General features: G+C 39.5%; 3 protein-coding genes across 5 annotated transcripts in view; 2 read left to right on the forward strand and 1 right to left on the reverse strand.

Moving 5' to 3' along the window:
• The first annotated feature begins 871 nt into the window (after positions 1-871).
• On the forward strand, positions 872-2,221 carry LOC122835208 (relaxin-3 receptor 1-like). The gene has a single exon (XM_044124054.1). It carries the CDS (start codon positions 1,059-1,061, stop codon positions 2,178-2,180), a length of 1,122 nt encoding a protein of 373 aa, XP_043979989.1. The 5' UTR covers positions 872-1,058; the 3' UTR covers positions 2,181-2,221.
• A 3,497-nt stretch (positions 2,222-5,718) lies between these two features.
• On the forward strand, positions 5,719-12,182 carry fem1b (fem-1 homolog b). 2 transcript variants are annotated; one of them, XM_044124056.1, is made up of 2 exons: positions 5,719-6,495; positions 9,357-12,182. In XM_044124056.1, exons 1-2 carry the CDS (start codon positions 6,356-6,358, stop codon positions 10,990-10,992), a joined length of 1,776 nt encoding a protein of 591 aa, XP_043979991.1. In that variant the 5' UTR covers positions 5,719-6,355; the 3' UTR covers positions 10,993-12,182. The 2 variants fall into 2 exon arrangements, with proteins under 2 accessions (XP_043979991.1, XP_043979990.1); XM_044124055.1 differs by having other exon boundaries at positions 5,721-6,491.
• Positions 12,183-13,902: 1,720 nt separating this feature from the next.
• The window catches only part of LOC122835210 (integrin alpha-11-like), a 46,578-nt gene continuing 32,536 nt past the window's right edge, over positions 13,903-27,944 (reverse strand). Inside the window, exons 13-30 of one of the 2 annotated variants that reach the window (XM_044124059.1) lie at positions 27,718-27,861; positions 27,166-27,369; positions 26,016-26,146; positions 25,595-25,767; positions 24,952-25,091; positions 24,748-24,858; positions 23,427-23,509; positions 23,141-23,345; positions 22,967-23,065; positions 21,129-21,205; positions 20,028-20,111; positions 19,632-19,728; positions 18,149-18,262; positions 17,387-17,470; positions 17,174-17,284; positions 16,226-16,321; positions 15,302-15,415; positions 13,903-14,874 (exon numbers count right to left, since the gene is read on the reverse strand). In XM_044124059.1, the coding sequence (XP_043979994.1) occupies positions 14,794-14,874; positions 15,302-15,415; positions 16,226-16,321; positions 17,174-17,284; positions 17,387-17,470; positions 18,149-18,262; positions 19,632-19,728; positions 20,028-20,111; positions 21,129-21,205; positions 22,967-23,065; positions 23,141-23,345; positions 23,427-23,509; positions 24,748-24,858; positions 24,952-25,091; positions 25,595-25,767; positions 26,016-26,146; positions 27,166-27,369; positions 27,718-27,861 (2,148 nt within the window). In that variant the 3' untranslated portion in view covers positions 13,903-14,793. Of the gene's footprint in view, positions 14,875-15,301; positions 15,416-16,225; positions 16,322-17,173; positions 17,285-17,386; positions 17,474-18,148; positions 18,263-19,631; positions 19,729-20,027; positions 20,112-21,128; positions 21,206-22,966; positions 23,066-23,140; positions 23,346-23,426; positions 23,510-24,747; positions 24,859-24,951; positions 25,092-25,594; positions 25,768-26,015; positions 26,147-27,165; positions 27,370-27,717; positions 27,862-27,944 lie in introns of both variants that reach the window. The other variant, XM_044124058.1, reaches the window with a different exon arrangement.

The raw sequence follows: 27,944 nt of genomic DNA on the forward strand, positions 1-27,944 counted from the left end.
GTCAGCTTTTCTGGTAATGCACTTAAAAAAGAAACCAGGGTGAGTCAACTAAAAAAATGGAGCTAATTTGTTACAAGTAATCAAATTAAATATATAAAGTAAATATACAAAGTTTCTTAAGTTGTTGTGTTAAACAAAAGTACGGTAAGTAGATTAAATTTGACAAATTTGATGTGAAATTAACTCAATTTTTTTAAGTTGAAGCACCATTCTCTTTTTGATTCATTGATCCATTATTGTGTTTTACCAAATAAGAAATTAGTGTCACATAATTCGGCCCATCTTAGAGGACCATATCCTTTCATTTTTTAAAGCTGAGAGGATCCTGAGTAATGTATGTAACATGGGTAGAGATTAAACAAATGTTCTCAAACAGGCTGCAAAAATAAAACTACAAAGGTCTTAGATATACAGAAAAAAGTGTTTATTTAGAAACTGAGTAATCAAATACTGCAACTATAGGGAGAATGAATTTATAATCATCTGTAAATGTTTCAGGAATTCAAGAAGACGTGAGAACAGTTAACTATGACTGAAGGCCATGTTTCAGACAAATTAGTTATTGAAAGTTTGTCTAATTTATTCTCAGTTATTTTTCTTTTTTTTTTTTAACAAAGTAAGGAACACTATTTACACCTTTTCTAACATGCAATTTGTAGCGTGTGATAGCAACTGCGTTGAATCTCTTTTCTCAGTAAGTTTGACAGAATTTTTAAAATGTGTTTAACATATTATTACTCCTCAGCACAGCTCAGAGCAGACAGACAAGTTGCGTCTGAACCTTTCCAATTCAGACGCAACTTTGTCTTGACACGTCAGTCTCCCATCGTGCACTTGCCTCCTCGGGAACGCGCAGCGCCTGGATCAAGGCGTGCGTCCAGGCTCATTAGTCAGGTACAGACTGGAAACAAAGTGTCTCCCTGCGAAGCTCCTCCTGAGTGGAGAACCCCAAGCACGGCGGGAGATGTGCCATCGAGGTCTCTGTTCACCTGACCACGCAGACAGAGTGTGCTCTGTGGGGGCGCAGGAGGTGAGGCTCACAGCTGTTACCGGACAGAATGGCAGCGCTGCGAAATCACAACAACACGACTTTATGGAACGGATCCTCGGTGGAGCAGAATGATGTTGACGTGCCAGCGGATGGGTCTCCGACTTTGCGCATCCTCATCTCCGCCGTCTACTCGGTCGTGTGCGCCGCGGGACTCCTGGGGAACCTGCTGGTGTTCTTCCTGATGAAAGCGCGCAGGGGCCGGAGAAAGAGACCCAGTATCAACCTGTTCATCCTGAACCTGGCGGTGACGGACTTCCAGTTTGTGCTCACTTTGCCGTTCTGGGCGGTGGACATAGCTCTGGATTTCAGCTGGCCGTTTGGAAACGCCATGTGCAAAATCGTTCTCACAGTGACGGTGATGAACATGTACGCCAGCGTGTTTTTCCTCACAGCCATGAGCGTCACTCGGTACTGGTCCGTGGCTTCGGCCCTGAAGGACAGGACCCGGCAGCGGGTGTGCCCAGTGCACTGGGTGATTCCCGGACTGTGGCTCTGCGCCATGACGGCCTCTTTGCCAACCGCCGTGTTCTCCACGGTAAGAAGGGTGGCAGGGGTGAGACTCTGTCTCATGGGCTTCCCGGACGGCAAACCCTGGCTTTTGCTTCACCACCTTCAAAAGGTTTTGGTAGGTTTTGTGTTCCCCATGCTGATAGTGACGGTGTGCTACCTGTTGCTGCTGCGCTTCGTACGTCTGCACAGCATGAACAACAACAATCAGGTGAAGCGGAGCGCCAAGGTGACCCGTTCGGTCACCATCGTGGTCCTCTCCTTCTTCATCTGCTGGATGCCGAACCACGCCATCACCTTCTGGGGCGTTCTGGTGAAACTGAATGTGGTCAACTGGGATAGAGCTTATTACATGGTGCACACGTACCTCCATCCAGTCACCGTGTGCCTGGCGCACACCAACAGCTGCCTGAACCCGGTTTTGTACTGCCTCATGCGCAGGGAGTTCAGGAAGAAGATAAAAGATATGTTCTGGAGAATTTCCTCTCCCTCGGGGAGGAACGCATGTCATCTGCAGCCGTTCTCCAGAACAACCAGAGAGCCGGACGACACACAGACTGCCATCCCGCTGAACAACCTAGAGACGGCTTTTACGGACCAGTGCGACACGGATGCGTTATAACAGGAAAACAGCACCAGACGTTATTTTCACTGTCCGATTTATAGAGATCCCAATTCCTCTACGAGTATTAGTGTGTGTTCAACAAACTGTGTATAAATGCTGTAGTTTGTAATGTCCTTATGTTTGAAGCGTCTGTGCTCTTCCTAATGTAAATGTAGCTCAGTGCTGCTCTGCATGGTGTATTTTGATCAACTTGGATTAATTATATAGAGGATTCTTTAACCGCCTGTCTTTGTTTTCTCCGGTCCACTGATGGAACTGAGTTGCTCATGTTGTCTGATTTTAAAGAGCTGTATGAGTTAAGGCTCTTTCTTACGAAAACCACATTCATTCTGCAGCATTCGTAATAAATCTATATCATCTCTCTCTCTCTACCTGTTGCTGCTGCTGCGCTTTGTACGTCTGCTCAGCAGACTCTATCTATCTATCTATCTATCTATCTATCTATCTATCTATCTATCTATCTATCTATCTATCTATCTATCTATCTATCTATCTATCTATCTATCTATCTATCTATCTATCTATCTATCTATCTATCTATCTATCTATCTATCTATCTATCTATCTATCTATCTATCTCTCTCTCTCTCTCTCTCTCTCTCTATATATATATATATATATATATATATATATATATATATATATATATATATATATATATATATATATATATATATATATATATATAGTCTATCTTGATAAAATCTATAGTATCTTCCATATCTTTCTGCTCCTGTACAATGTTGTCCAGCATTTACCATAAGTTTTTTGATCTAATGATCTAATGATCTAAGATAAAGTTAACTTGTCACCTCCACATGCTAAACTGGTATTTATGGGTTACATAATTAACTCTACCACATTAGTCTGAGATGGCAAACAGAACACATAACAGAAACAATATGATTAGGTGAAATAACCTGCCTGATTTTATCCTTTAGTTGTCTCCTGTGATTTGTCTCTCTCCTTAGGTAAGCAGAGCAATGACTGCAATTTTCTTTTCTCTTTGGAGAAACAAAAGTGTAACTCAGACCAACATGCATGTAGCAAGAGCAGAAAGGAAATCTCTTCTTTACGCAGAACCTGGAACCATTCAAACAGCGACCGCCTTGGGGGTTTGAGGAAACAGAGCATCAAAGCCCCCAACCCCTTAAAATAAAAGACCCAAAAAAACAGGAGAATGGAGCCAGCGGTATGTTCAAGGTTAAATAAAGTTTTTTCAAGCAGTTGACTTAAACTTGGAGATAAACATCTCTTTACAGAGAAGCTTGAAAGAACATTACATATGAAAGAACTCATGCAGTTACTCACGTCAAAAGCTCAGCCAATAGCTTTCTGTTAGAGAGGGACAGTTAATAAACAGTGAAGATTTTTGGTACATGACTAAATTTAAATACCAAAATACTTTATTGATCCAAAAAGGAAATTAAATTGCACAGTAACTCCTATTAATTCAAATTCTTCATAGAGTTATTGTAGATAGTGATAGCTGTTGGCAGGAGAGCTCTCCTGTAGCAGTCTGTATTACGGTGAATTTGAAGAAGCCTCTGACTGAAGACACTCTGTTGTCCTAAGGTAGTCTCATGAAGAAGATAGTCAGTGTTGTCCATAATTTTCTTGATTTTATGAAGAATCCTTCTTTGCATCATCATCTCCAGAGGTTCTACAGTCGTCTCCAGAACAAAACCAGAACAGAACCAGCGTTCTTTATCAGGCTGTTGAGCCTTTTTAGGTCCCTGGTTCTGATGCTGCTGCCCCATCAGAAGGCAGCAGTAGAGACGTCGCTCTCAACTACAGACTGATAGAAGGGCTGCATCAACTTGGTGTAAACATTTAAGGGTCTTAGCAAGAAGTCCAGTCTGCTCTGAACCTTCTTATAGATCAGCGGTCTCAAACTCCAGTCCTCGAGGGCCGCAGTCCTGCAACTTTTAGATGTGCCTCTGCTGCACCACACCTGAATAGAATAATTAGGTCATTATCAAGGCTCTGGAGAACTGACCTACACAATGAGGAGGTAATTAAGCCATTTCATTCCAGCGTTTTGTACCTGTGGCACATCTAAAAACTGCAGGACAGCGGCCCTCGAGGACTGGCGTTCGAGACCAGTCCTCGAGGACTGCTTCACTGTTGCATCTCCAGTCTGTTGTCCAGATGAACACCGAAGTATTTATTCATTCAGCATCTATGCACCACAAATTTGGAACAAACTTCCAGAAAACTGTAAAACAGCTGAAACACTGACTTTCTTTAAATCTCGACTAAAACCCCACTTGTTTAGGATTGTATAATCAATTACAAATTTAATGATGGAACTTGACTTAATGTAATGTTTTGATTGTTGATTCTATGTTGCATTGTGTTTCTATGTTTGATATGATGTAAAGCACTTTGAAATGCCTTGCTGCTGAAATGTGCTATACCAGTGTTTCTCAATTCCAGTCCTGGGGGCCCCCCTGCCCTGCATGTTTTAGGTGTTTCCTTCTGCCACACACCTGGATTGAATCTTGTGGGTGATTAACAGGCTCCTGCAGTTCTTGGTGGCTGCAGAAGATGTCATGCAATCATTTGAATCAGCTGTTCTGGTGTAGAGGCACATCTAAAACATGCAGAGCAGGGGGGCCCCGAGGACTGGAATTGAGAAGCACTGTGCTATACAAATAAAATTTTATTTGATTCGAAGTATTTAGGAACCTCAACCGCCTTTACTCCTTCTCTCATGATGGCGATAGGATTTGATCTAATCCTATTCCTTCTGAAATCTGTAATACTCTCATTTGTTTTGTTCACATTCAAGATGAGATGGCTGTTGCCATATGCTGCTCTTTGGTCCAGTATTTTAGCTCTTGAAATACCAATCAGCTGCTCCTAGTTGTAAAAACAACTATTGTCGCCATGATTATGCATAAGCTGTCGGGAAGTATCCTTCCAGCCGAACATCATCCAGAACCAGAGGTAATAACTGTTCAAACACACAATGCCTCAACCAAAAGATCTACAACAAAAGTCTACAATAGGAACAAATCAAAAGCAATTTAATAGAACTACTCCAACATGAGCGGCACAATTCTAGAAATTAATAGGTAACTACAAAACAACCAATTGCCTTCAAAGATTCAATGAAGGCAATTGAATCTTTTGTTATCTCATAAATACCTCATCCCCAAAAAGCTTACTTTGTTCTGAAACTCGAGTTGGAAGTATCAAGCTTATAAGATATAATTAGAAATAATCAGACTAATAGAAGAACTCACAAACAAAGAAATTATCACTAATGAGGCCACTAAGTTAACATAAAACACTGGCCCTACTGTCTATTCAGTCCCCTGCACTGCAAATGTTGCTGACATTGGCAATCCTATCAAGTCTCCAATAATGTAAACATGCAATGTTTAGGGCTCTAGGTGTGAGTATCTGTGTAACTGCTAGGGGAGACGAGTCAAGGCAGCATTGTAGATGTTGAGAAGCTGGAAGATTAGGTAATGCCCCTGTTACTAGAGTTAAGATGTACCAGATGTTCTGCTTCACACCATTTCCTCCTCCTTCCTCTCGGAACAATCAACGGTAGAAAACCGTTCCTGTCGGACCTATTTTTGCGTCGAACTCTTACTTCCGGCAGATCACTTAGTCGCAAAGGTGAAAGTAGCAGTTTTACTTGTTTAATTTTTTCTCCTTGTTTAAATTTTCTGACTGACACCGCAGGGCATGGATCCTCTGGGAGTGCAGAACTCGGGAACTAACTTTAAACAACCAAAGCCCTATCCTGGACGGGTTTTTAAGCAGTTGGCTATTATTAAACAGAGGAGCTAACCGGTTGGCTAGCAATTAAAGACACTCGTTGCCTAGAATCACCAACCCTGTGGCGGTTCGCTCTCTGTGGGCTACTTAAGTTTTAGAATCTTTACTAAGTAAACGTCTCTCTGTAAAGAAGGAGCAAGCAATTCCATGTGGTCGCATTGGTTTATTATGATATTTTAATGGGAGGCGGCTTCCTTTGGAGGACTTCACACCAGGGGCGCGAGCTGAGAAGAGGAAGGCGAACTTCGCTGTCTGTTGGGCTCCCATGGAGTCTTTGGCCGGCTACGTTTATAAGGCAGCCAGCGAGGGTCGGGTCCTGACACTGGCCGCACTTCTACTCAACCACTCTGAGGTGGAGATTCGGTTCCTCCTGAGCTATGTGTCTCATCTGGCCGGCCAAAGGTCCACTCCTCTTATCATCGCAGCACGGAACGGACACGACAATGTGGTGCGTCTTCTCCTGGACCACTACAGAGTGGACACGGAACAGACCGGCACCGTCCGGTTCGACGGGTAGGTCCGTCAGACCAGGAACACATTTACAATTTATTTAAAACAGGGACAATGTACAATATACATGCATTACTGTATACAGGTTGTAGCTGTGATGGTATTTTGTAATGTTAGGAAAGATTAGATGTGATTTTTTTAAAAAGCATCCATATTTTCATTTGAGATCCCGAAGTTGACATTGAATGGCAGAACAGAAACCATGAGGACAAAGGACTTGTCAACAGTGGAGAGGAAAAACTGTCTTTTAACAGGTCATGACTGACTAGGGGTTTGAGAAGAAAGAGCAGATACACAAAAAAGTGATAGAAGAGCTGATTCAGAACTAAAAGATCTGCCTTCTGCTCTACTTTTAGAGCAATAGGCCACTGTGGTGGGTTGGCCAATAAATCTTTGAGTAAAGCCAGTTGAGTCTAAAATAACGTTTAAAACTACATTTAGCTTATCTCAGTGTCAACATGAATGTTAAAATCCCTCACTGTGATGCCCTTATTAGTATTTAACACTAAATCAGATAAAATCATCTAAGCTTTGATATAAAGATTAGTTTGAGATTACTACACTACTGAGACCCACTGTTGCTTCTCTGGAAGCTGAAACCCAGCTGGCTCATCCAGCTGACCACACCCACTATGTCACATGTGCCAAAGACTCTGTCGTGTATTATGTGACTTCTTCTGCTTCCTTTAATTCAGGGGTCTCAAACTCCAGTCCTGCAGTTTTTAGATGTGCCACAGGTACAAAACACTGGAATGAAATGGCTTACTTACCTCCACCTTGTGTAGACCAGTTCTCCAGAGCCTTAATTATTCTATTCAGGTGTGGTGCAGCAGAGACACATCTAAAAGTTGCAGGACTGCGGCCCTCGAGGACTGGAGTTTGAGACCCCTGCTTTAATTCTATTTATGTTGAGCCAGTTTGCCAGGAAGATGACAGGAATGCATATTAAATAGTCAACAATTTAAATGTTCAACAATTTAGTTTAGTCAATTTCAGTTTGACTAAACTAATTCACATACTGCATGGTTGCCAGTGTCCAGCCTAAGAAACCTTCAGGTCACATAAAAGCCTGGGTACATTAACAACATCCTGAGTTAGTGACGGTTTGTGGGGATAAGTTGTTAGAAATCCAAGATGTACGGCAGTGATATTCCAAACACATTTAGACCAAGCTTCTATATAAATCTGGAGCAGTAATATTTTGTATAGTTAAAAAAAAACAGCTACCGAAATAAAATGTTTCTCTGATGTAATTGTTGTGGAAATTATTCAGATAATTTATTCAGTACTAAATTGATCAATTTAAAACCATAAATAAAGTTACATTGAATTCTTACTAAGACATAACACACATATATCCACAGGATTCTTTTCATTGAACTATTTGAGCAGCAATGTTGGTTTTGATGCCAAACAAATAGTTTTTTTTTTTTTGTTTTATAAGATTTGTTTTGTTTTGAAAAAATGGAAGGAAAACCTTAAACTCCCACATTACATCTGCACCTCTTTAGTACTTTGGTTCATTCAGCAAAAAATATTTCTAAGTAACATGCAAGACTGCCTGTAAACATGAATGGGAAAAGGATCCATGATCGAGAGGAAAATGTTATTTAAAGCTTCAGTGTGTAACAAAAAATATATTTTTTTACAGATTTGGTAAAACTATTACTACATCTTGACACTTTGATATAAATATAATGTAATAATACTATGAAAGAGCTGCACAGTGGCGTAGTTGGTCACACTATTGCCTTGCAGCAGGAGGTCCTGGGTTCAATTCCCGGCCCAGGATCTTTCTGCGTGGTATTTGGTTGTTCTCCCTGTGCGTGTTTTTGGACTTCCTCCCACAAGTCCAAAAACACGACTGTCAGGTTAATTCGTCTCTTATAGTTCTAGACTCAGAAATTGGGATTGGCATCCCCAGGTACAAAAACACAAGGATAAAAATGGCTAACAGCAGCTAATAACTTTGACTACCAGAGTACGGAAACTATTATAATCCCAATTATTCAACAATGTTTTGTGTTGAAGGAACAGTAAATATGATTAGGACATGAATTTTCCTGTGATACTTTGTTGTTGAATATTTGTCTTACCATTAAAATGCAAAACGTTAGATACAAAATAAACAAGTAGAAAAAAATGCAGCAATTTCTGAATAACAAAATAGTAAAAGGTATTAAAAAGTACTGAACGTGGGTGCGGCGATGGCACAGGGTGCAGAGTGATCAGTCCATGTACGGAGGCCGGAGTCCTGGACGCGGCCGTCACAGGTTCCAGTTCCGGCCCCAGGAGTGTGGCTGCATGTCTTCCCCCACTGTCACAACCTGCTTTTCTTTCAATCTACAGTAAGATAAAGACCACTAGAGCCAAAAAAACAAAAACAACTTCAAAAAACTTAAAGAAATGAACTTAAAGTACAAACTAAATTAATTGTAAATATTAAATAACAAGAATTAATAATTATCATGAATTAGTTATTTTGAACAAACAAATTTACTCATATTTTAGTCCAGCTCCTAAAAGACTTTTCACATTCAATCACATGTTAGCAAATGTATTAATTTGAGACTCCCTGTATATTATTTGATGATAAATCACCCAGACTTTGAATTTGAAGAGGATGCACAGATTTGTCGTAAATCATCTGACTCTGTGCTGTTGGAGATGCTGCCACTTTTTTTTATCAGCCACCTGTTAATTCGTACCTGCCAGGCTGCCCTTCTCCTGATAGTTGATTGGGCTATAAAAAGGCACAATATGCCTGGAAAAGACATAACACTGCCCCTTTAAATGATGCTGCTCAGAAAGCCTTCTGCTGGGACCAGGCCTGTCATGATATTTAATCCAGTCTCTTATGTGTTTCAGCTACATCATTGATGGGGCCACAGCGCTGTGGTGTGCAGCCGGAGCCGGACACTTTGTGGTGGTTCACCTCCTGGTGAGCCATGGCGCTAACGTCAACCACACAACCATTACCAACTCCACGCCCCTCCGGGCTGCCTGCTTTGATGGCCGACTGGACATCGTCCGGTACCTGGTGGAACACAACGCCGACATCAGCATCACCAACAAGTTCAACAACACCTGCTTGATGATCGCTTCCTACAGGGGCCATGTGGACGTGGTTAAGTTCTTGTTGGAGCGGGGTGCCGATGTCAATGCCAAAGCTCACTGCGGGGCCACGGCCCTGCACTTCGCAGCAGAGGCAGGCCATCTAGAAATTGTGAAAGCGCTGATGGACTCGCAGGCTGCCATGGCGATGAATGGACATGGCATGACGCCGTTAAAGGTAGCTGCAGAGAGCTGTAAAGCTGATGTGGTGGAGCTGTTGATGGGTCATGATGACTGCGACGCTCCCAGTCGCATCGAAGCCTTGGAGCTGCTGGGGGCGTCTTTTGCCAATGACCGGGAGAACTATGACATCCAGAAAACATACCACTACCTTCACATGGCCATGACAGAGCGCTACCATGACCCTGACAACATCATTGTGAAGGACTTGATGCCACCCATTGAAGCTTACGGGGGGCGTAGTGAGTGTAGAACGCTCCAGCAGCTGGAAGCCATCCGGGTGGACAGGGATGCCTTGCACATGGAGGGGCTCATGATTCGGGAACGCATCATGGGCTCAGACAACATTGACTTGTCACATCCCATCATTTACCGAGGAGCGGTCTGTGCAGACAACATGGAGTTTGATCAGTGTATCAAACTGTGGCTTCATGCCCTTCGACTCCGGCAAAAGGGGAACCGCAACACGCACAAAGATTTGCTGCGCTTCGCCCAGGTATTCTCCCAGATGGTGCACCTGAAGGAGGTGGTGTTGGCCTCGGCAGTGGAGCAGGTCCTCAGCTGCAGTGTTCTGGAGATTCAGCGCAGCATGGCTCGAGTTGACACAGCGGCTGAATCCGAGCTGACGCAGGCCATGGAAAATTATGAATCCAATATTTTTACTTTTCTTTATTTGGCCTGCATCTCCACTAAGACGAACTGCAGTGATGAGGAGCAAGCCAAGATTAACAAGCACATTTACGACCTGATCCAGCTGGATCCACGGACAAGTGAAGGCTCCTCGCTGCTCCACCTGGCCATCAGCTCCAGCACACCTGTTGATGATTTTCACACCAATGACGTGTGCAGCTTCCCTAATGCCAAGGTGACCAAGCTGTTGCTGGACTGTGGTGCTCAGGTAAATGCAGTGGATAATGAAGGAAACACTCCCCTCCACGTTATTGTCCAGTACAATCGACCAATCAGTGACTTCCTCACTCTACACGCCATCATCATCAACTTGGTGGAGGCCGGGGCCCACACAGATATGACCAACAAGCAGAAGAAGACTCCGCTGGACAAAAGTACCACAGGTGTGTCTGAGATCCTGCTGAAGACCCAGATGAAAATGAGCCTTAAGTGCCTGGCAGCGCGTGCTGTCCGACAGCACCAGATCACTTATCGCAACCAGATTCCCAAAACTCTGGAAGAGTTTGTGGAGTTCCACTGAACTCGGATCAGAAAACTCCACAGAGTTAGGGCCACATCTGTTGTTTCTTTCAAAGAATTGATTCACAAGGTGCTGAAAGCAGTTCACCAGTAAAGCTTTTTAAAGCATTTATATGTTGATTAAAAAAATATTTTTTATAAAGGTTTTTGCAGACTTACACCTGCAGAAACAGGCTGTCCTGGTTGATGTGCGTAGATTTGCTTCTACGGCTCTTTTTTTTTTTTTTTGCAATAAACCAGAGAAATTCCCTTTAAGTTCTGCAGAGATTTTCTGACGGTTTTGGTGAATGTGTATTTTTAAAATTCAGAGAAGACAGCGGTAGTCTGTTTTATGCTTTCATCCTTTGCGTTATGTCGTATATGCCAGGTTACTGTGAAAAGGTTGTCAGACAAAATGAACGAGTGCCTGTGAAGAAATGCACAGCCAGCCTAGCTTGGATTCCCTGTATTCATCTAATGAATTGTATTTTTTAGAATGAAAACCATTTTATTGGATTTATTTAAAGAACTTTCTTAATCTGCTCAGAAAAAAGAAACTTGAACAGAATTAGGCCGTTTGGTCAAACTATTGGACATGTTCAAGAAAATGGTTTTTTTTTTTTTTTTTTTTTTTTTTTACACCTATTTGCACGATTTTAGATATTTCATTTAAATGTCATTTGAAACAAAGTTTTTGGTTTTCTATTTCTCTGACTCATCAATGCATTGAACAGAATTTTAAAGATTTTTAAGGGGTCATTCTGTGGGGTGGCATGAGCCAGGGGTCAGGTTTATGACCCGGTTATGTTTTGTATTCTGCTCTATGAGTGGATGTGTGTATTCTCTGTAAAATCATCCACACACACACAATGCACCTTCTGGATATGCCCTGGTTATGCATTTATGAGGCATGTTGTCTCTAAAGACTTTCTCAAAGTTTTGACTGTGTTGGAAATGTCAGACACTCCCAACCACTGTCTAAAAACACTATTGGCAATGACCAAATGCCCCCTGGTGGCCATTTTAGAATTAGCAGCTCCTTGCAAATGAAATCCTTAACTTGCTGCTCTGCATGTTTGGCAAATTATGGCCATTTTTTTTATCTTGCTAACTTTTATGTTTGTAAATTATTGCATGAGGGTGATTGGTGCTGTAATATTTTTTCCCCTTGGTATTATTGGTAAATTATCAATAAAAACCAGTTTAAGTTGATCATGTTTTGAATGTGGCCTAATTCTTGGTACTGGATTTGTTCTGATTCCTTTCATATTGAGTGTATTTATTCTAATCTTTATTATGTGGCAAAATGAACGTCAAAGTTTTCTAAAAGTTACTGATACACAGCAAAGACGCAAACAATCAACCCCTGGTTTCTATAATAGCTCAGAACTAGAATGTTGTCTTTGGTGGGACAACCTTTGGTTTAGAAGTTCCTCTACTGGAATAATATCTTTAGTGATTAAAAATAAAACAAATAAGTTATTCTTACTGTATTTTCTTTAACAGATAAAAGTGAATTCCATGTGTATTATAATATAGAAACAAGAAATTTTTTCCACCTGCACTGTGAATGAATAGTTTTACTTGAAAGTGATCAAAGGTCAGAGTGATGAAGAAATAAATATTTTCTTGGCAGCTATAAAACTATTAAGTGCTGTTTAATGCAGTCAAGTTTTTCTTCCCAGATGGGTTGCATGTTGAGGAATTCTTGTTGCTTTCAGCCTGGGAGGCCTGACAGAACAGCAAAAAAAAGTTCAACGTTGTAAATGGTTTTATAGGAGTACCTTGCAAATTTTTCCGTAAAGTTTCATGAAAATATATTCAATTATTTATTATTTTTGCACTTTCCACAAGTGTTGCACAAAAATTCCACATGTTCTACACATTGTAATGATCACCCAAACAATTTGAAAAGACTTGACTTGTATTTTGAAGTAAAAAGGAAGGAGAGAGTTGGGTTGGGAAGGGGTGCTCATATGCACATTTCTGATCCAGTAGCATTCCAAGACTCAACCACAGGGATCAATCTTTACGTTGGGTTAAAAAAACAGAAAAGAAATCAACATGTGTACTTCTTTTGTTGTTTGGATGAACGCTCTCATGTCATTCCTGCTGCTGTCTGTTGTTTGGTGGACATTGTGAATCGCCTTCATAGGAGCTGATGGGCCAATAGATTTTTCTTTGTAGTCCAGTATAAAGCTTGTGGTGGAAAACTGAATCGCATTTTGAGTAAGCTGACGGCAGTATGCTGTTTGAGATTAGATATGAAGTGTGGGACTTGGCTGTTTAGTTCTCTGTCTGTACTGTACATGCACATGTACTACTTACATGTTCCAATGTAAGTAGTCTGGCCAAAGCTTTTTGAATAGCTTGGAGGTGTGAAGGAGATGATTTATCCAAGCCAGTAGACATGGCATTGTAATAATCTAAACACAATGACATGTATGGATTACTCATCATTATGATGTGACTGTGTGTTGTAACTGTTTTTAAATGTCTTCCCTCTGTCTGTATGCTGCTGGTTTCAGACATGTCTCTCTTGGAAAAGAGGTTTTTTGATCTCAATGGGACAAACCTGGTTTACTGATCTAATTATTATTAGATCAGTAAACAGTGAAAAATCATATAAGGATCAAATTTTGAACCAAAATCTATCTCATATCTCAAAATCTCATGTTTTGTTCATCTAGTTGCGCTGAAAAAAGGAAACTTATGCCTCATCAACCTATAACGCTGTTTGATAAGACTGATATTTTATTGACAAATTATTTTCCTGCAACGTGAAACAACAAACATCTGAAGTGATTCCATACTTGTTGGGGTGTGCACTACCACACTGAGGACTGTCATGGTTTTATAGTTTTCTGCATGTCTGCTAAACAGACTAAGAATCTTCAGCGTCAAAGACAAGAATAAAACACACACATTTAACATGTTTTTTTATTCAATCAACTGCTTTATATCCAGGAGTAATGCCCCGATCCTTGCTGTTCATTAAGGTTTGTACTTTATACAGATAAAATGAATAATAAAAATAGTTTTAAACAATATTCAATATTTAATGCCTTGATGATTTGCTTTGGTTTAAATAGCAGTGGGTAATGACAGGAATCCTAAGTTCAGGAGGAGAGCGCTTCAGTTTCCAACAAAACTCAAGTCAACATCCAAACAAGCCTCCAAATAGTACATGTAGTCAAATAGATTTGGGGTTTAGCTCATATAATACAATTCTTTACACATTCCTGGCAGCTATTAAATAAAATACAAATAAATATGCTTTTAGACATTCATTTAGATTTAGAGCCATGTAAAAACAGCAAAGAATACCTGGACAGAGTGTTATACAGAGTGGTGTGAGATGACCTGACATGGAGAAAAAAAGTCCAAATTATCCATGATATTTTGACTTTTACCATAATTTAGGAGTAAATTTAGTTTGTTTTACATATAGATCAGTAGGAACATGTCTTGTATATTGAGCTCTGTCAATGACTCTACCTGTGTATAATGCAAGCTGTGTTAAAGAAACCTGCATACCTCTGTCTAACTGCAGTAGTTTCTCTCAAAATGAGAATAGTGCATCAGTCTTATGAAATATACATCACTATTTCCATTGACTGGCTGAGGTGCTGGTAAATGAATAGTTATACTCAATATGAACTGAGTACTTTATGTCTTCAACTGCAAGCAGAATCTTAATTGTTTCACCTCAGTTTGATGGAAACAGTTTGCAGCGTTCGTCAGCGATGAACAGAACATCAGGGTCCGTCAGTAACAGGTCAAAGTTCGGTTTGAAGTGCAGACTGAAACTCATCAAACTGCCTTATAGCTGCTTCTCTGCATTCCCGTTGGTGACGGGCTGCTCCTCCTCTTCCTGACGTCTCCGTCTTTTGAAGAATCCAAGCTGTCAAAAAAATCATGGTAAGTTGTTAATGTGTACCCTAACCACAGGCGGTGGCAACCTGTTTGGAGCCCTGGGCGATCAGCCCTACTGGCGCTTTACACTAGAGCCACAGCCACCCATTCACACTCAAATGCCCACAGATTAATACACCAGTATGCAGATCAGTAGGCAACTTGGGGTTAAGTGCCTTGCCCAGCGGCACATCAACATGTGACAGGAAGAAACTGGAATCAAAACCTCCTTGACGACCACTCTACCACAGTCACCCTGGAATAAAAACTTTGGAATCGTAACTTTGTGAAATTAGACAAATGAGTAATTTTTCACTTTTTGTTAATATTTCACAGATGCTTTAGATAATCTTATTTGCTACTTTGTATAATAGAGCCCAGATAAAGTGGTGTGGGCTGACAGTAGGTTTGTGTACCTTCCATAAGCCCAGAATGACGAAGCAGAGCAGCAGCAGACCTCCCAGGGAGCTGCCCAGGATGATCCAGATGGGGATGGAACTGGGTCCCTCTTTTCTCAGATCCAGGACGGTCTACATTAAAGCAACAGTCACAAATCATTTCCCGGCTGAATCTGATCGTCCTTGTGCTGTTTCTGATATTGACATCTGAAGAGGCACACATGCATGTGTGTCTTAAGACACAACAGATGTTTTTGCAGGAGAAGCTAACGTGCACTTCTTTTAATCTTAGACTTGACTAAATTACACCTTCCTTTTCAGTTTAAATATAACATGAGCTGAATCTTCATGCTCTAAGAATCTAAGCTGTATCTGTTTGCTGCTGTTAACAGTAAAAGTTTCTACACACAGCAGATACAGATAAAGGAATAGTTGTGGTTTAGTGTCGTTACTTCTAACTTTGTTCTCAAAAGAGTAGAAATAGCAGCAAAGATTGTGCCATTCAATTATTTAAATGCAATTTTATCAGCTGACATGTGTAAAAAGAATCAAGATTTTAAAATATTGTCTTAATGGAAAATGTTTCTGTCATATTCACATTGTTTAGCTTGAAAGCAGCTTTTATGAGAGTTTAGACCACGAAAGGGTTTGTGACAGAAACAGAGAATTAAACAGAAGAACAAAGGAAAGGTTTACAAAAAGATATTCATAGTGCATGATCTCATGATTCACAGACAATTGTTTTTAATGTCATTAATTGTTTTGATAAATGAATGAGAGCTAATTTGTAGTTGTGTTGAGCTTAGATAAGAATATTTAGGTGCTAAACTTTGAACATAAGTTCATTCATTTTGGAACTAGTTCAAGAAATGTGAACATGCATGATTTAAATATATATGTAGGTCAACTAGTTAGTTAGTAGAAGTCAGCACAGTGTTGTACCTGTCGAACAAGGACATCCTCCTGAAGAAACATTGGATTGGTTTTCTCTAGCTGTATTCTGGTAACAGTCAGCAGCTCTAAGGATCTGAAACTCACCTGTAATTTAAGTGGATGTCAAACACAGAAAGTTAGTTTGTTAGAGAGGAGAATGTTTTGTGTCTGTAAATTCTCAAACTGGTTCATGAAGCTGGCAGTGACTTTATGGTACTTCGATGAACTCTAAAGTTACCACATAAACTCCAACAGAGCACCCATGGAATTTGACTGAAAAAGCGATTCACATCATTCAAAAGAACTTTACCAATCCCAAATGGAATGAATGGATGCACAGCCAATGAATGAATGCAACTTTTAGGTGCTATCATGCTATCAAGATCTCAGAGATGCGTCCAACATTTTTTTTGTTGAATCAAAACACGAAGAACCTCGGCATTTCAAGGTAAAGAGAGACTTGACTCATACCTGCCAAGTCTCCCATTTTGGCCAAATAACTACAGTATTTTAGGCCTGTTTCCCACTGTGCTCCCATATTTGTATTTTCCCTGAAAACCTCTCACCCTCCACAAGGTACACAGTACATTAAGATTCTGACAATTTGGGTTCTTGAAAGGACGTCCTGTTGTACCTTAGAATATCTGCATCACCCTTCTTAACTTTAAAATGAAGGTTAGAGTGACATCTCTTGGTAACTCTAGGGAACTGCAATTCCTTCAGAATTCTTAAAAATCATCACACAAACATTTGCAGGAAATCTCCACCCAGGTTCAGCACTAATAACTGAGAGTGAATGTAGAAGTTCCTTGTTTTGTTATTTTTCAAATCATTTGTTTTGATGGACCTGTAGGTAATTTTAAAAAACAAGTCCTGCCAGGACATTCATTTATTCTGCCTCAATAAGCAGTGAACCAACTTCAGTTGTATGAGAGTAAAACAAACATGGTAACTTACAGCCTGCAGAGTCGGTAGCTGAAGTCTCCCTCTGAATGTGAGCTTCAGCGCCTTGGAGGGCGACAGGCTGAGCATGCAGTGAAGCGGTATGCTCACACTGTTACTGGAGTTCTGCACAAAATGCACACAGAAGCAAATACAGAAAGAATAAAAACTATTTCATGGATGGTTTCTCCATTTATAAGGAAATAAACAAGAAATGTTCACTCTTACCAGCTGAGACAGATGAGTCAGATCCTCTGGTTTATGCAGAGCAGTGGTTTTAATAAGAGGCAGCATGCAGCTGGAATTAGTTCCCTGCTGAGAAAACAAAAAACATCAAATGTCACCAGTAAAGTGTAAGCAGTGTTTCAACTATAACTAAATTTGCTTTTCTGGACAATTTTTTTTAAAGGTTTTATTGGCTCTATTGGCCTTTATTTGATTGACAGGAAAGTCGATAATGAGAGAAGGGGGAAGGCATGCGACAAAGACCACCAGGCTGGGAATCGAACCTACGACAGCTGCGTTAGGGACTGAGGCCTGCTTGTGTGGGTTGTGCTTAACCGCTGCCCTGCGGAGACCCATTCCGGATATTTTTAATTATACTCTTTCTTGATGTTGATGCTTCTTTATTCTTGTATTTATTGTAAAAGTTCATCTTTAATGAATGTAAATGCTTGTATGAAAAGATCTCCACTCTTCTGATTGTTATTTTGATCGAAGAGAAAAAGATTTTGGCACTGGAAGTTCTTTTATCATTTAGAACAGGGAGAATGTCTTCCTATATGTGAAAAAATCTGCCAGACAGACTACTACTTTTTAAAATTCTATATTCAGAAATTATTGACTTAAAACATTTGTCTCGCTGAAAAATTACTCTGGAGTTAAGTTTCAAGTGTGTTAAGACTTACTACGCTTTTTGTGTTTTAGCAGTGCAGGTGTTATAATGACACAAAGCAGTGAAATATATATTAAATATATAACATAAATTACCTCTTCGATGCTGTAATCTGTAATGTCCACCAACTGGTTGCCCTCCTGGGTCACAGCCCAGATATCAGTTTGTAACATGATGTTCTTTACAAAGAAAATTCCCAGGTTCTGAACCTGTGAAGAGTAAATTATACATAATGTACATTTATACAAAAGAGGTTGCCATTCCACAAGTGAGCATTAATGTCATATTCAATTTGAGTGATTTATCTTAACTAGTTTATATTATACAACAAATAACTCTAAAGTGCACTCAAATTCTTCAAAAATATTGGGTGCATAAGTTTTATTTATGTGAATTTCTGCTTAAGGCTTAAACTCAGACACACTTACTCACTAATATTTGACTTAATTTTCCTTGGCAACTAGGACGATGATGACAGAAACAAGCTTCTTGTATGATGTTAGCCAGCCTATTGCTGGCAGAACTTGTAGCGTTCATCAAAACTGATTGGTCTGTTTTCAGGTACGTGGCTTTTGAGAACTCCTAAGCGATTTTTGTTGTGTTTGCTGTTATTCTTATTAATTTTCATGTCCAAGATTTTGAAGGTAGTTCTGTTCAGTGTTCCACGCGGCCATTCGTCAGTCACACTGATGTTTAAACAGACATTCAACACAGTGCTACCACCATGCTTGATTGTTAACATGGTATTCTAAGGTTTAAAAGCTTCAGGTTGAAACCCACAAACATACTTAATCTTTGCTCTTAAGTCGAGTTTGAAAGTTATTTACTTTTTCAGCGACAATGACCTTCCAGCAGTTGCGACTTCATGTCCTGAGGGTGACCGTTTTGATTTCCTTCCAAACTTTGGAGAAGTTCTTAATAGGTTTTAGATATATTACTTATATCTAGGGACAAGTGCTGCAAAGTAACTTATGCTATAAGAAGCATGACACAAGCATGGGATTGCTGTTTTATTCAGTTTAGTTATGTTAAAGTGTGTCTGTCCCTTTCAAATAAACCTAATTAAACGTAAAAGTGCTGACACATCTAAATACCTTGAAAATTGAAAATACCAATTATTCAATTCAGTGAACATAGAACCAACAGTTACTTAGAAATGGTTTCAAAAGACCATTAAAACTTAACAAAACCTAAAAAACTTTTGTTTCTTCAATTCAAAGAGTGCAGTCAAAGTAATACTCCTGTTGCTGACAAAGAGCTTCGTCTTACCAGCTTCAGTCAATCATGATAGTTTAGGGAACATGCCGGCTCTGCCCGACTCAACAGTAAAAGGATTTGGAGACTGTGAAGCAGATAGTTTTTAGTGTCTGTTTCAATGTTCTGTTGCTCACAAGTCACTGATTTTATTTTCACATTTCCAGTAATTCTGGATAATTTGGTGTTAGACACATGGCCACAATGAACATGAACAATGCAAACATCCAAACCTCATGAATTTACACTAAAAAACTATGAGAGCTCTTTGTTCAACTGCATAAATATTTTCTCTTCATAGCTCATTAATCAGCATTAACTTGCATTAAATGTGAGGTTGAAGGTCGGGAAGGTGGAGTCTGGTTCTTCTCTGGAAGAGTAAAACCCAGATCTGATCTCAAAACGGTGAGGATTGGGGTCTCTGTCAGTAGAAACAAAGGAATTCAGCCTTAACAATGCGTTATTATGCCAGTACACACACACACACGCCCGCACGCACACCCACACACCTACACACACACACACGCACACACACACATGCACACACGCAAACACACATAACTTTAGTTTCATACGGTGAAAGAGCTTTTAAATGACATTTTCAAATGGGTAGAATTTTTTTTTCCAAAATACTATTTAAATAAATTACCTGATAAACTAACATTCATGTCAGGTTCACCATTCTTTTACTTTTAAATGGCTAAATTCCAAAAGACCCACCTAGTGAAGAGAAGGTCAGCTTGATATTTTAAAGGGAGGATGATGTTATTGGTGTTGTCATCTGGGTATCCATCGTCTCCCTCGCTGATTGACACATGGAAACATTTCAAAACATTTGAGATGAGTTAGCCTTCACGTTGTGGTGTAAAGGTTTATGTAATTAATTTCAGTTTATTCATTAAACTCAGCTTATTTATGTAGCGCCAATTCACATCTCAAGGCACTTTACCGAGAAAAAAAAAAAAAAAAGTCAAGTCAATTCAACAATAATTCTAGTTATCAAAAAATTCAGTCAAATTCAGTTTAACATTCAAACTGGAGAAAAGAAGTTTTCCATCTAAGGAAGTTCAGTGGACTGCATCAAGTCATTGGGCTGCAGCATTTACTCTTCCTGGATGAGGATGTAGCGATAACAAATATACACTTGCATTGTGTTGATGACTTTATAGCGATCAGTCATTGGTGCAAAGAATGCATGTGACAGGAAAAACTCCCCTTATGGGAAGAATCAGAACATGGGGAAAGAAGGCGGTGAATAGACATAATATAAAGTCAGGTAAGCAGAGCGGCTGAATATTGAGTGTAAGTTGCTGAACTACAAGGCAATTCTTTTATGAATATAATATACAATAATTCTGGAATCAGTAATGTGACTCAGGTTTTGAGCAATTCATTCAGGACTCGCACAACCTGCTAGTTAGAGGTTGCTCTAACCTCTAACTAGCAGGTTAGAGCAACTGAATATATTCCTTCATTAAACATCCTTTTACAGCCTTGATCAACATCTGGCCACCTCGGAATTAAACTCTAGATTTATGACAGGATGGAGCAACATTCAGCTATTTCTATATCAATCCTAGTGTATAGTTTCTCTAGCAAAACTAGATCACTAAATGTTTAAACTGTTGTATTAACATTTAGCCAAAAATACCTAATACAAAGGGGTTTGTATGATGGGATGTAGACTTTCAATAAAATATTAACAATTATTAGAATTATAATATAAATATTGCATTTTTTTAAATAATGCAAATTTACTTTTGATAAGTAAAACTAACATATTGCTACAATGATAAACATCAGAAATAACAAGTTTCTCACCTAGTCGTTACCATGGTGACTTGTGCCGAATGAAGAAAGATGGAACGGCTGAACTCCAACTCCAGATGAAACGTTACCTGGATCACAGCAGGAAAACAAAACTGTCACAACCTGCACAGCCCATCGTCCCATCTCCCTTACAGACATTTACTGAGCCAACATGTGAAGGTGACTTAGATAATAGGTAATATACAGATGCTAATCTGTATCTGGCCAAAAGATGTCTCACTTGATATGTAGATTGTATATTATTACTCTAGACCAATGGAAAAAGGTGGTGTAACAAATCAATCAAATAATCTTCTACATTGACCTTCCCAACAAAGATCTAATCTCTGCAAATATATTTTACCTTATATCTGACTTAATATTTGGCACGTGGACAAAATACTAAGGCTGTTCCAAATTAATATGCTAGTGATCAGTGAACAAGTTTGTTTGAAAATTAATCTTCATGTACGGCTGGGCCCACTGCCACCGTTTCTGCTTGTGAGCTCTGGTTAGGGGCACAATAGTAGGTTCACAAATCTCTGGATGATCCTCCACCTTGAAGTTCTTCCAGAGGCTCCAGCAGCTTCAATTAACTGTTTGCTGCTTTGTAAGGGCATTTTAACAGCTGCTCTCTTAATCCGATGAATTTGTCTAACAGAAACCTTCCTCATTCTGCCTTGATCTGTACAAACCCATCTTTGTTCTGAATCAGCACAAATCTCTTCACAGTACAATAACGCTTCAGTTTTCCTTTAAATATCTAATGTTTTCATACCTCGTCACATGGCACTACACTATCTGATGATTTTTGTCAGCAGGGAGATCCTTTCTCTTTCCCATATTGCTTCAAACCTGTGGCCTGCTTAATAATGTGGAACATCCTTCTTAAGTAGATTTCCTTTAATTGAGCTCACCAGACAAACTAATCAACCAGCTCTCTGAAATGAATCAAAGAGCCCTGACACACAATATCATCTGTAAATTTAATAGCACAACAAAAAAATTTAATCTTTATGACACTTTAATCCAATTTGCATAATAATTTGGAACACGGTGTAATTTCACTGTATAGTAGCTGATGGTAATGGGAAGTTTGGCTCTTTTCAGCTTTTGTGGCAAACTTTTGTTACCAAAGGGCTCTTAGGTTTTTATAACCTGTAGCCACATATTTTAGTTTAACTTGGTGAATATGAATGTTTTGTAACAAATCCTTTTACATTTTGTGTTTTTATGAGAAGCCTTGTACCTGCCTAATTGTACCTATTACTCCTGTTAAGAAAGCAGGCATTTGGTGTTTATTTAACATGAGATACATAACATGCAGCTGCTATTGACCCTGATCCATGATTAGAGCAGACATAAGCAGACATAATGGAAGGCAGTGTTTTATAAGTCAAAGTAAATCTAAATCTCTCTGAAATAAATAAAAAGCATTGATATATACAAGGAATGTAATTGATGCCACAGAGAAAAAGTTGTTTTTTTTGTATATAAATTCAATTCAAATTCTATTTTAAAAAATATGACTTAAATTTAAATCAAAAAAAGTTTACAAGTTATATTTAAGTTATACACTACGTGTTACCATAACATGCTTCTACAAAACCAGGATGGACAGTCTTGATGCTAGCAGGTAGGGGAAGCTAACATAAGCTCAGTAAATTAAGCAGATGTCCATATAGTGTAAGATTTATTTGAATGATATAATGGCCATGCCATCTAGTTTCCCAGTAGAAAGTGGTCAGCACTTCAGCTTCAGCTTCTCTCCAATTTAAAAAAGTCGCACTTTTATTACCAGACTTTCTGATGAGAAAGGCTTAAATGAAAGTCTTCTATATTTAACCCACCTGCGACAATGATTTCATGAATGGAGCACTGATGTTACAGCTTCTCTGTGAGGCCGTCCTGTTCTCAGTGGAACATTCAATCTGGATATCTGATTGGTCCTGTGGGACAGGATGCACGTCATTCTGAGACACAAAGCCACTTTAATTCCCATACACAGAAAGACATTTGAGTACCTTGACTAAGAGACTTGAGAAGAGAAGGTTAGGGGATGTGGAGATGTCGAGTGACGTTCTGAATGCGTTCTCCCCTTGGTTCTGAAGCTCAGCAAACACAATCATCTTCCTCCGTCCAGTCTCAACAACAAACATTTTCTCTTCATGCTCCTTTCGATGGCTGCAGAGTGAGGAGGTGGCATGTTTCCTTGTGCTGCAGAACTGCCTTCAGGTGAAACAAATACATATTCTTTTCCAATAGGTCTTGATGTATGTTTACATTTTGAAAACAGGGTTAACTACACACAGAATATTTAACAGGTCAGTGTGACTGTGGAGGATGAGGTCAGGAGTGCAGGTATCCTCCTCACATCCATTCCAGAATGGCAGCTGCAGGAATGATAATGACAAACATTACTTACAATATCTAATATGAAAAATAACAAAGCACACAACCTTCAGAAATATAATAATTAGGCTCAAGAACACTTCACATAAGCAAGAATAAAGATACAAAAAATTTATTTATCAGTGGAAGAATTGGAGGAAACATCCAATAACAAATTACATTTCTTGGTAAGATAGCGCTGTGAAAAAGTATTACACACCTTCAGATTGTAAGGTGTGTAATACTTACAATCTGAAGGTTTGTAAGTTTAGTTTTCCGTAAAACAGATTTGAATGTTTAGGAACATCTATTGTATTTTAAAATGAAACAAAGATAATCTGGGTAAAGACAAAAAGTTGATTTTAGATGAGCTAATTTATTAAGAGAAGAAATCTATCCAAAGCAATGCTATCTAAGACGGTGACAGAGCCTCAGAGGTGGGTGAGTTCCTCAGGTCTCGGGATGTTGTAGGGCTGTTGTGGATGACATGTCTCTTTAACATTGTGTGGCGGTTGGGAACTTGTTCTGCCTTTGACTAGCAGAACATGTTGGAGATCTCCCTTCATAATAACGGGGATTGGAGGGTGTGTCTAACAACAGCGGGATCCTTCCTTAGCGTACAGGAGATGAGAGCTGAGCCGATAGTGGATGAGGAGGAGCAGTGTGGTTTCTGTCATGACAGTTTTGCCAAAGGTTTTTGACAGTGTCCTACATGGGCACCTGTAGGGGGTTCTCCAGCAGTATGGAGAGAGGGGTCCTTTATTAAGAGACTGTTCCTGGTGCATGTATGATCACGACAGGGCTGATGCACCGTGACCCGGTTCCGGATAAACTGATGGCAAACGAGTGTGCGTACTAAACAATGCAGTCATGTTCAGTTTATTATATTATTCAAATTGGTGAAAAGTCCTTTGTCTAAGGAAACACAATAGAGTTACTGTTTTGGATCATGCAACATTATATATTGCATTTAGAAAGTTTTGACTAGAAAGCTCCCAAACTTCTGTTAATTTTTACTCTTGGAGTCATCCAGTGAAAGACCTGCTGGTGTCACGTGGATCGCATAGTCTAAGAATACTTAAAGCATCATAAACTGATTGTCGGACATCTTCCTTCAGAAGTTTCTTATCTGAAATATTTCGGGGTGACAAAAACAAACTCAAGAAATCTTTAAAGGAGAAAATACTTTTTCACAGCACAGCGCAAACACACACATTACACAAATATATGGGACATTCACCTCAGTTCGTAAGGTGGTTGGCCAGTCTGGGTCCAACACCGGCCCCTTGACCTGGCTCTGAAGTCCCGCCTCCACAGCAACCACTATAGGCCGCCCGAAATCTGTTATGTCCTGTTTATACAAATGGTGGTTTTGCTTTTATAGATTCACACCAAGCAAAACTTATTAGGTTGTGTATCTTATGTCAGAAGGATTTATTCTGACCTGCACAGAAAATTCAAGGCGCTCGCATTTCTGATTGCCAGTGTGCAGAAGAAGAGTTCTGGGCTGCTGCCGGAATGATTCATCCAGGACTGCCCAGGGGGAAAATCGCCTCTCATCAAAAACCAGACTGTACCAAACAGCTTAAGAATAAAGAAAATGAGAGGTGAAAGATAGTAGTAGTAAACATAGTGGTGATAGTAATTGTCACTGGTCATTTCATATCCAGGCTCTATACACAACAGTCAGGTTGTAAAGACTGTTGTCTCCTGAAGTAGATGTTTTATATTCCATTAAATGTTTTCAAGGAGATACAAGAGTCAGCCTTCTGCTCTCATTAATACCACCTTTACCAACTGCTTTACAAGACTAAAACAATAATATAATGTGGGAAACCATTTATCCAAACTGGAATGATTAAAACAATGTGGTTCATGTTGCCAGTTTACATTGTTACTCTTGGGTCTCTCCCAAAAAAGACACCAGAAGACAGGCACATTTTGTTGATTTTTAGTAGTGCACTGGCTAAACCAAACTTGTCCAGACTTGGTTCATACCAAGCCCCTGGTTCAGACCACAACTATAATTTGAAAATTACCTACAGCAGAATAAGTCAGCCAACAGAAAATGTGCAGGCGTCACTCACCAACTTCCTTTCTGTAATCTTTCTTGTTTTTTGTCATGCTGTCCAATCTCAGACAGACAACAACTGACATGCAAGTGACCTCCTTCCCACCACGCTGGCAGTTCTTATTAAAGATGTTGATCTTGTCCGGTTCAAAAGTCATTTTGGCTTCAATTCGCACTACGCCACGGGACCTGAACAGAAGGAACATTCTGTGCCCACATTTTATACTGGCAGGATGTTCGTCATAATTCTTTACTCAAAGGCTATTTAAACAACAAAACACAATGGAATAAATTATTGAATAAACTTATCACTTTCTGATAACCCTCTCCACAGTTATAAACTTTTTCCTACGTTGTCCCAATTCTCAGAACAGTCACAAGGAAGTTTGCATCATTAAAATGGTGAATCAAAAACTGCCAACAATCTTCAGCCTTACCAGATGATGACAGCAGCTCCAAGAGCTCCCACGGCCAAATCAACAAGCCCATCTCCATTGACGTCCAAAACTCCATGAAGACTTTGACCAAAGTACAGCAGACCTGCAGAAAAACCAGCTGCAGAAATACGCTGGAAGAGCAAAATGAAGATAAATCATAGATTGATTGACACAGAGCTCTTATGTCTGACAGAAAATATGAATTTCTTGTTCTCATGTCAGTGATAATTTCACAAAAACAACATGACTATTTTCTCTCAAAATCCTTGTTCTAACAGCTTAAAGAAGCAGAGATAGTTTTTTTTGTCACCCACAACTGCCTCTATTCAGGTACTTGAACATATTCACCAGCCTCATTTAGTGTTTTGCCTTTGTTTCTCTCATTCACACAAAATTATTTTCTCTTTTTACCAGAACATACCAATATGAGCTGTCTTACACCTCCTCCCTAGTCTTACTAAAGATCCCAATGTCATCCATAATTCCCTGGCTATCAGGTATTTTTCCATTGTATAAGCGGACAGTACAATTGACTGCCACATCCAGGACCCTTCAGCTGTAAGTTCATAGGTCAATGGAATGGTATGGTTCGGGTGGAGCTACTGGCATCACACAGCACAGTCAATTATTCATTTATTTATTAAGTTTACTTGATAGGGACAGACACACAGTAACATCGACAAACTGAACAAAACAGCAGTCTGAGCTTTTATAATCCAAAATACTACTAAGAAATGAAACAGCAGTATAACGTAGCAGAGAGTAGTATTAACAACATAAATAGAGTCATACACATGAAGCAGACATGGGGAAGATTGAGTGGGGGACAGAAAAACATAATTGTTTGTGACAAGCACCAGACACACTAATGCAATGAGGAATGCGCTGCACTAGCATGTTTCATACTTGACATATTAGCCGTTTGGGTTTAACCCTGCCTGACCAGTCAGAGTCCTATAGGTGGTTACACCAGACCAGACCTGAATACACCAGACCAGGAAATATCAAACCGAACCGAGCCCTGCTGTACTGCTCAGTGGAAATAAGCCAAAGGACTCCTGTCTGCTTTTGCTGTAAATTACAAACAATTTAGAGATTGTACATCTAAAGATATACAATATATGAAAAAAAAATTACTTAAGCCAGTTACCTGTTTGTAGTATGGTCCAATCATCTTGTTCTGGCTATGAAATATATAAATAGCTCCCTGATGGTCATCTTCTAGAGGAGCTCCCACCACAAGCTCCTTATAGCCATCTCCATTCATGTCAGCTATTTGTGCCAGTGCTGAACCCAGACGAGAGTTTTGAGAACGGTGGGGAACTTCAAGTACTCCATGAAATGTGAAGAATGCCTAAAGACATGACAGTTTGTTAGTTTTAACCGATGAAACTTTACATGTATCAGAAGGAAGTTCTAGAAATAAGTAAATACGTGCAGCATATTATAGATATAAGCCAAAGAACTCCAGCAGCATATTGTAGATACGCTGCACGTATTTACTTATTTCCATGATTGCTTTTAATGCTATATTAACGTTCAGTCATTTGTTTTTGCTGTTAGTGTTAAAAAGTCTTCCTGAAGAACTAGTTAACTGATAACTATCTATAAACCACATCTTTCACCAATGTAATCATTAACAGTTAACATTAAGCTACTTAAACAAAATTTTCTGAACAAGTTTTTAGGATGAGACCTGCACCTGAGATGACAGAGAGTATATATAAACCCTTCCTCTTTCCCAGCCTTGATTGTAATACATGGGTGCTGCAACCAAAAGAAAGTCAGTGTAGCCATTTCCATCAATGTCCATTGATAACAGCCCACTGCCAAAATATGAACCAATCTGTTGATAGAACACAAAAGAAATAAATTAAATGAAGGAATTGGAGTTTAGAATTTATAAAATATCAACAACATGTTAATTTA

This window comes from Gambusia affinis, linkage group LG08 (genome assembly GCF_019740435.1).
Source record: "Gambusia affinis linkage group LG08, SWU_Gaff_1.0, whole genome shotgun sequence".
Classification (NCBI taxonomy): domain Eukaryota; kingdom Metazoa; phylum Chordata; class Actinopteri; order Cyprinodontiformes; family Poeciliidae; genus Gambusia; species Gambusia affinis.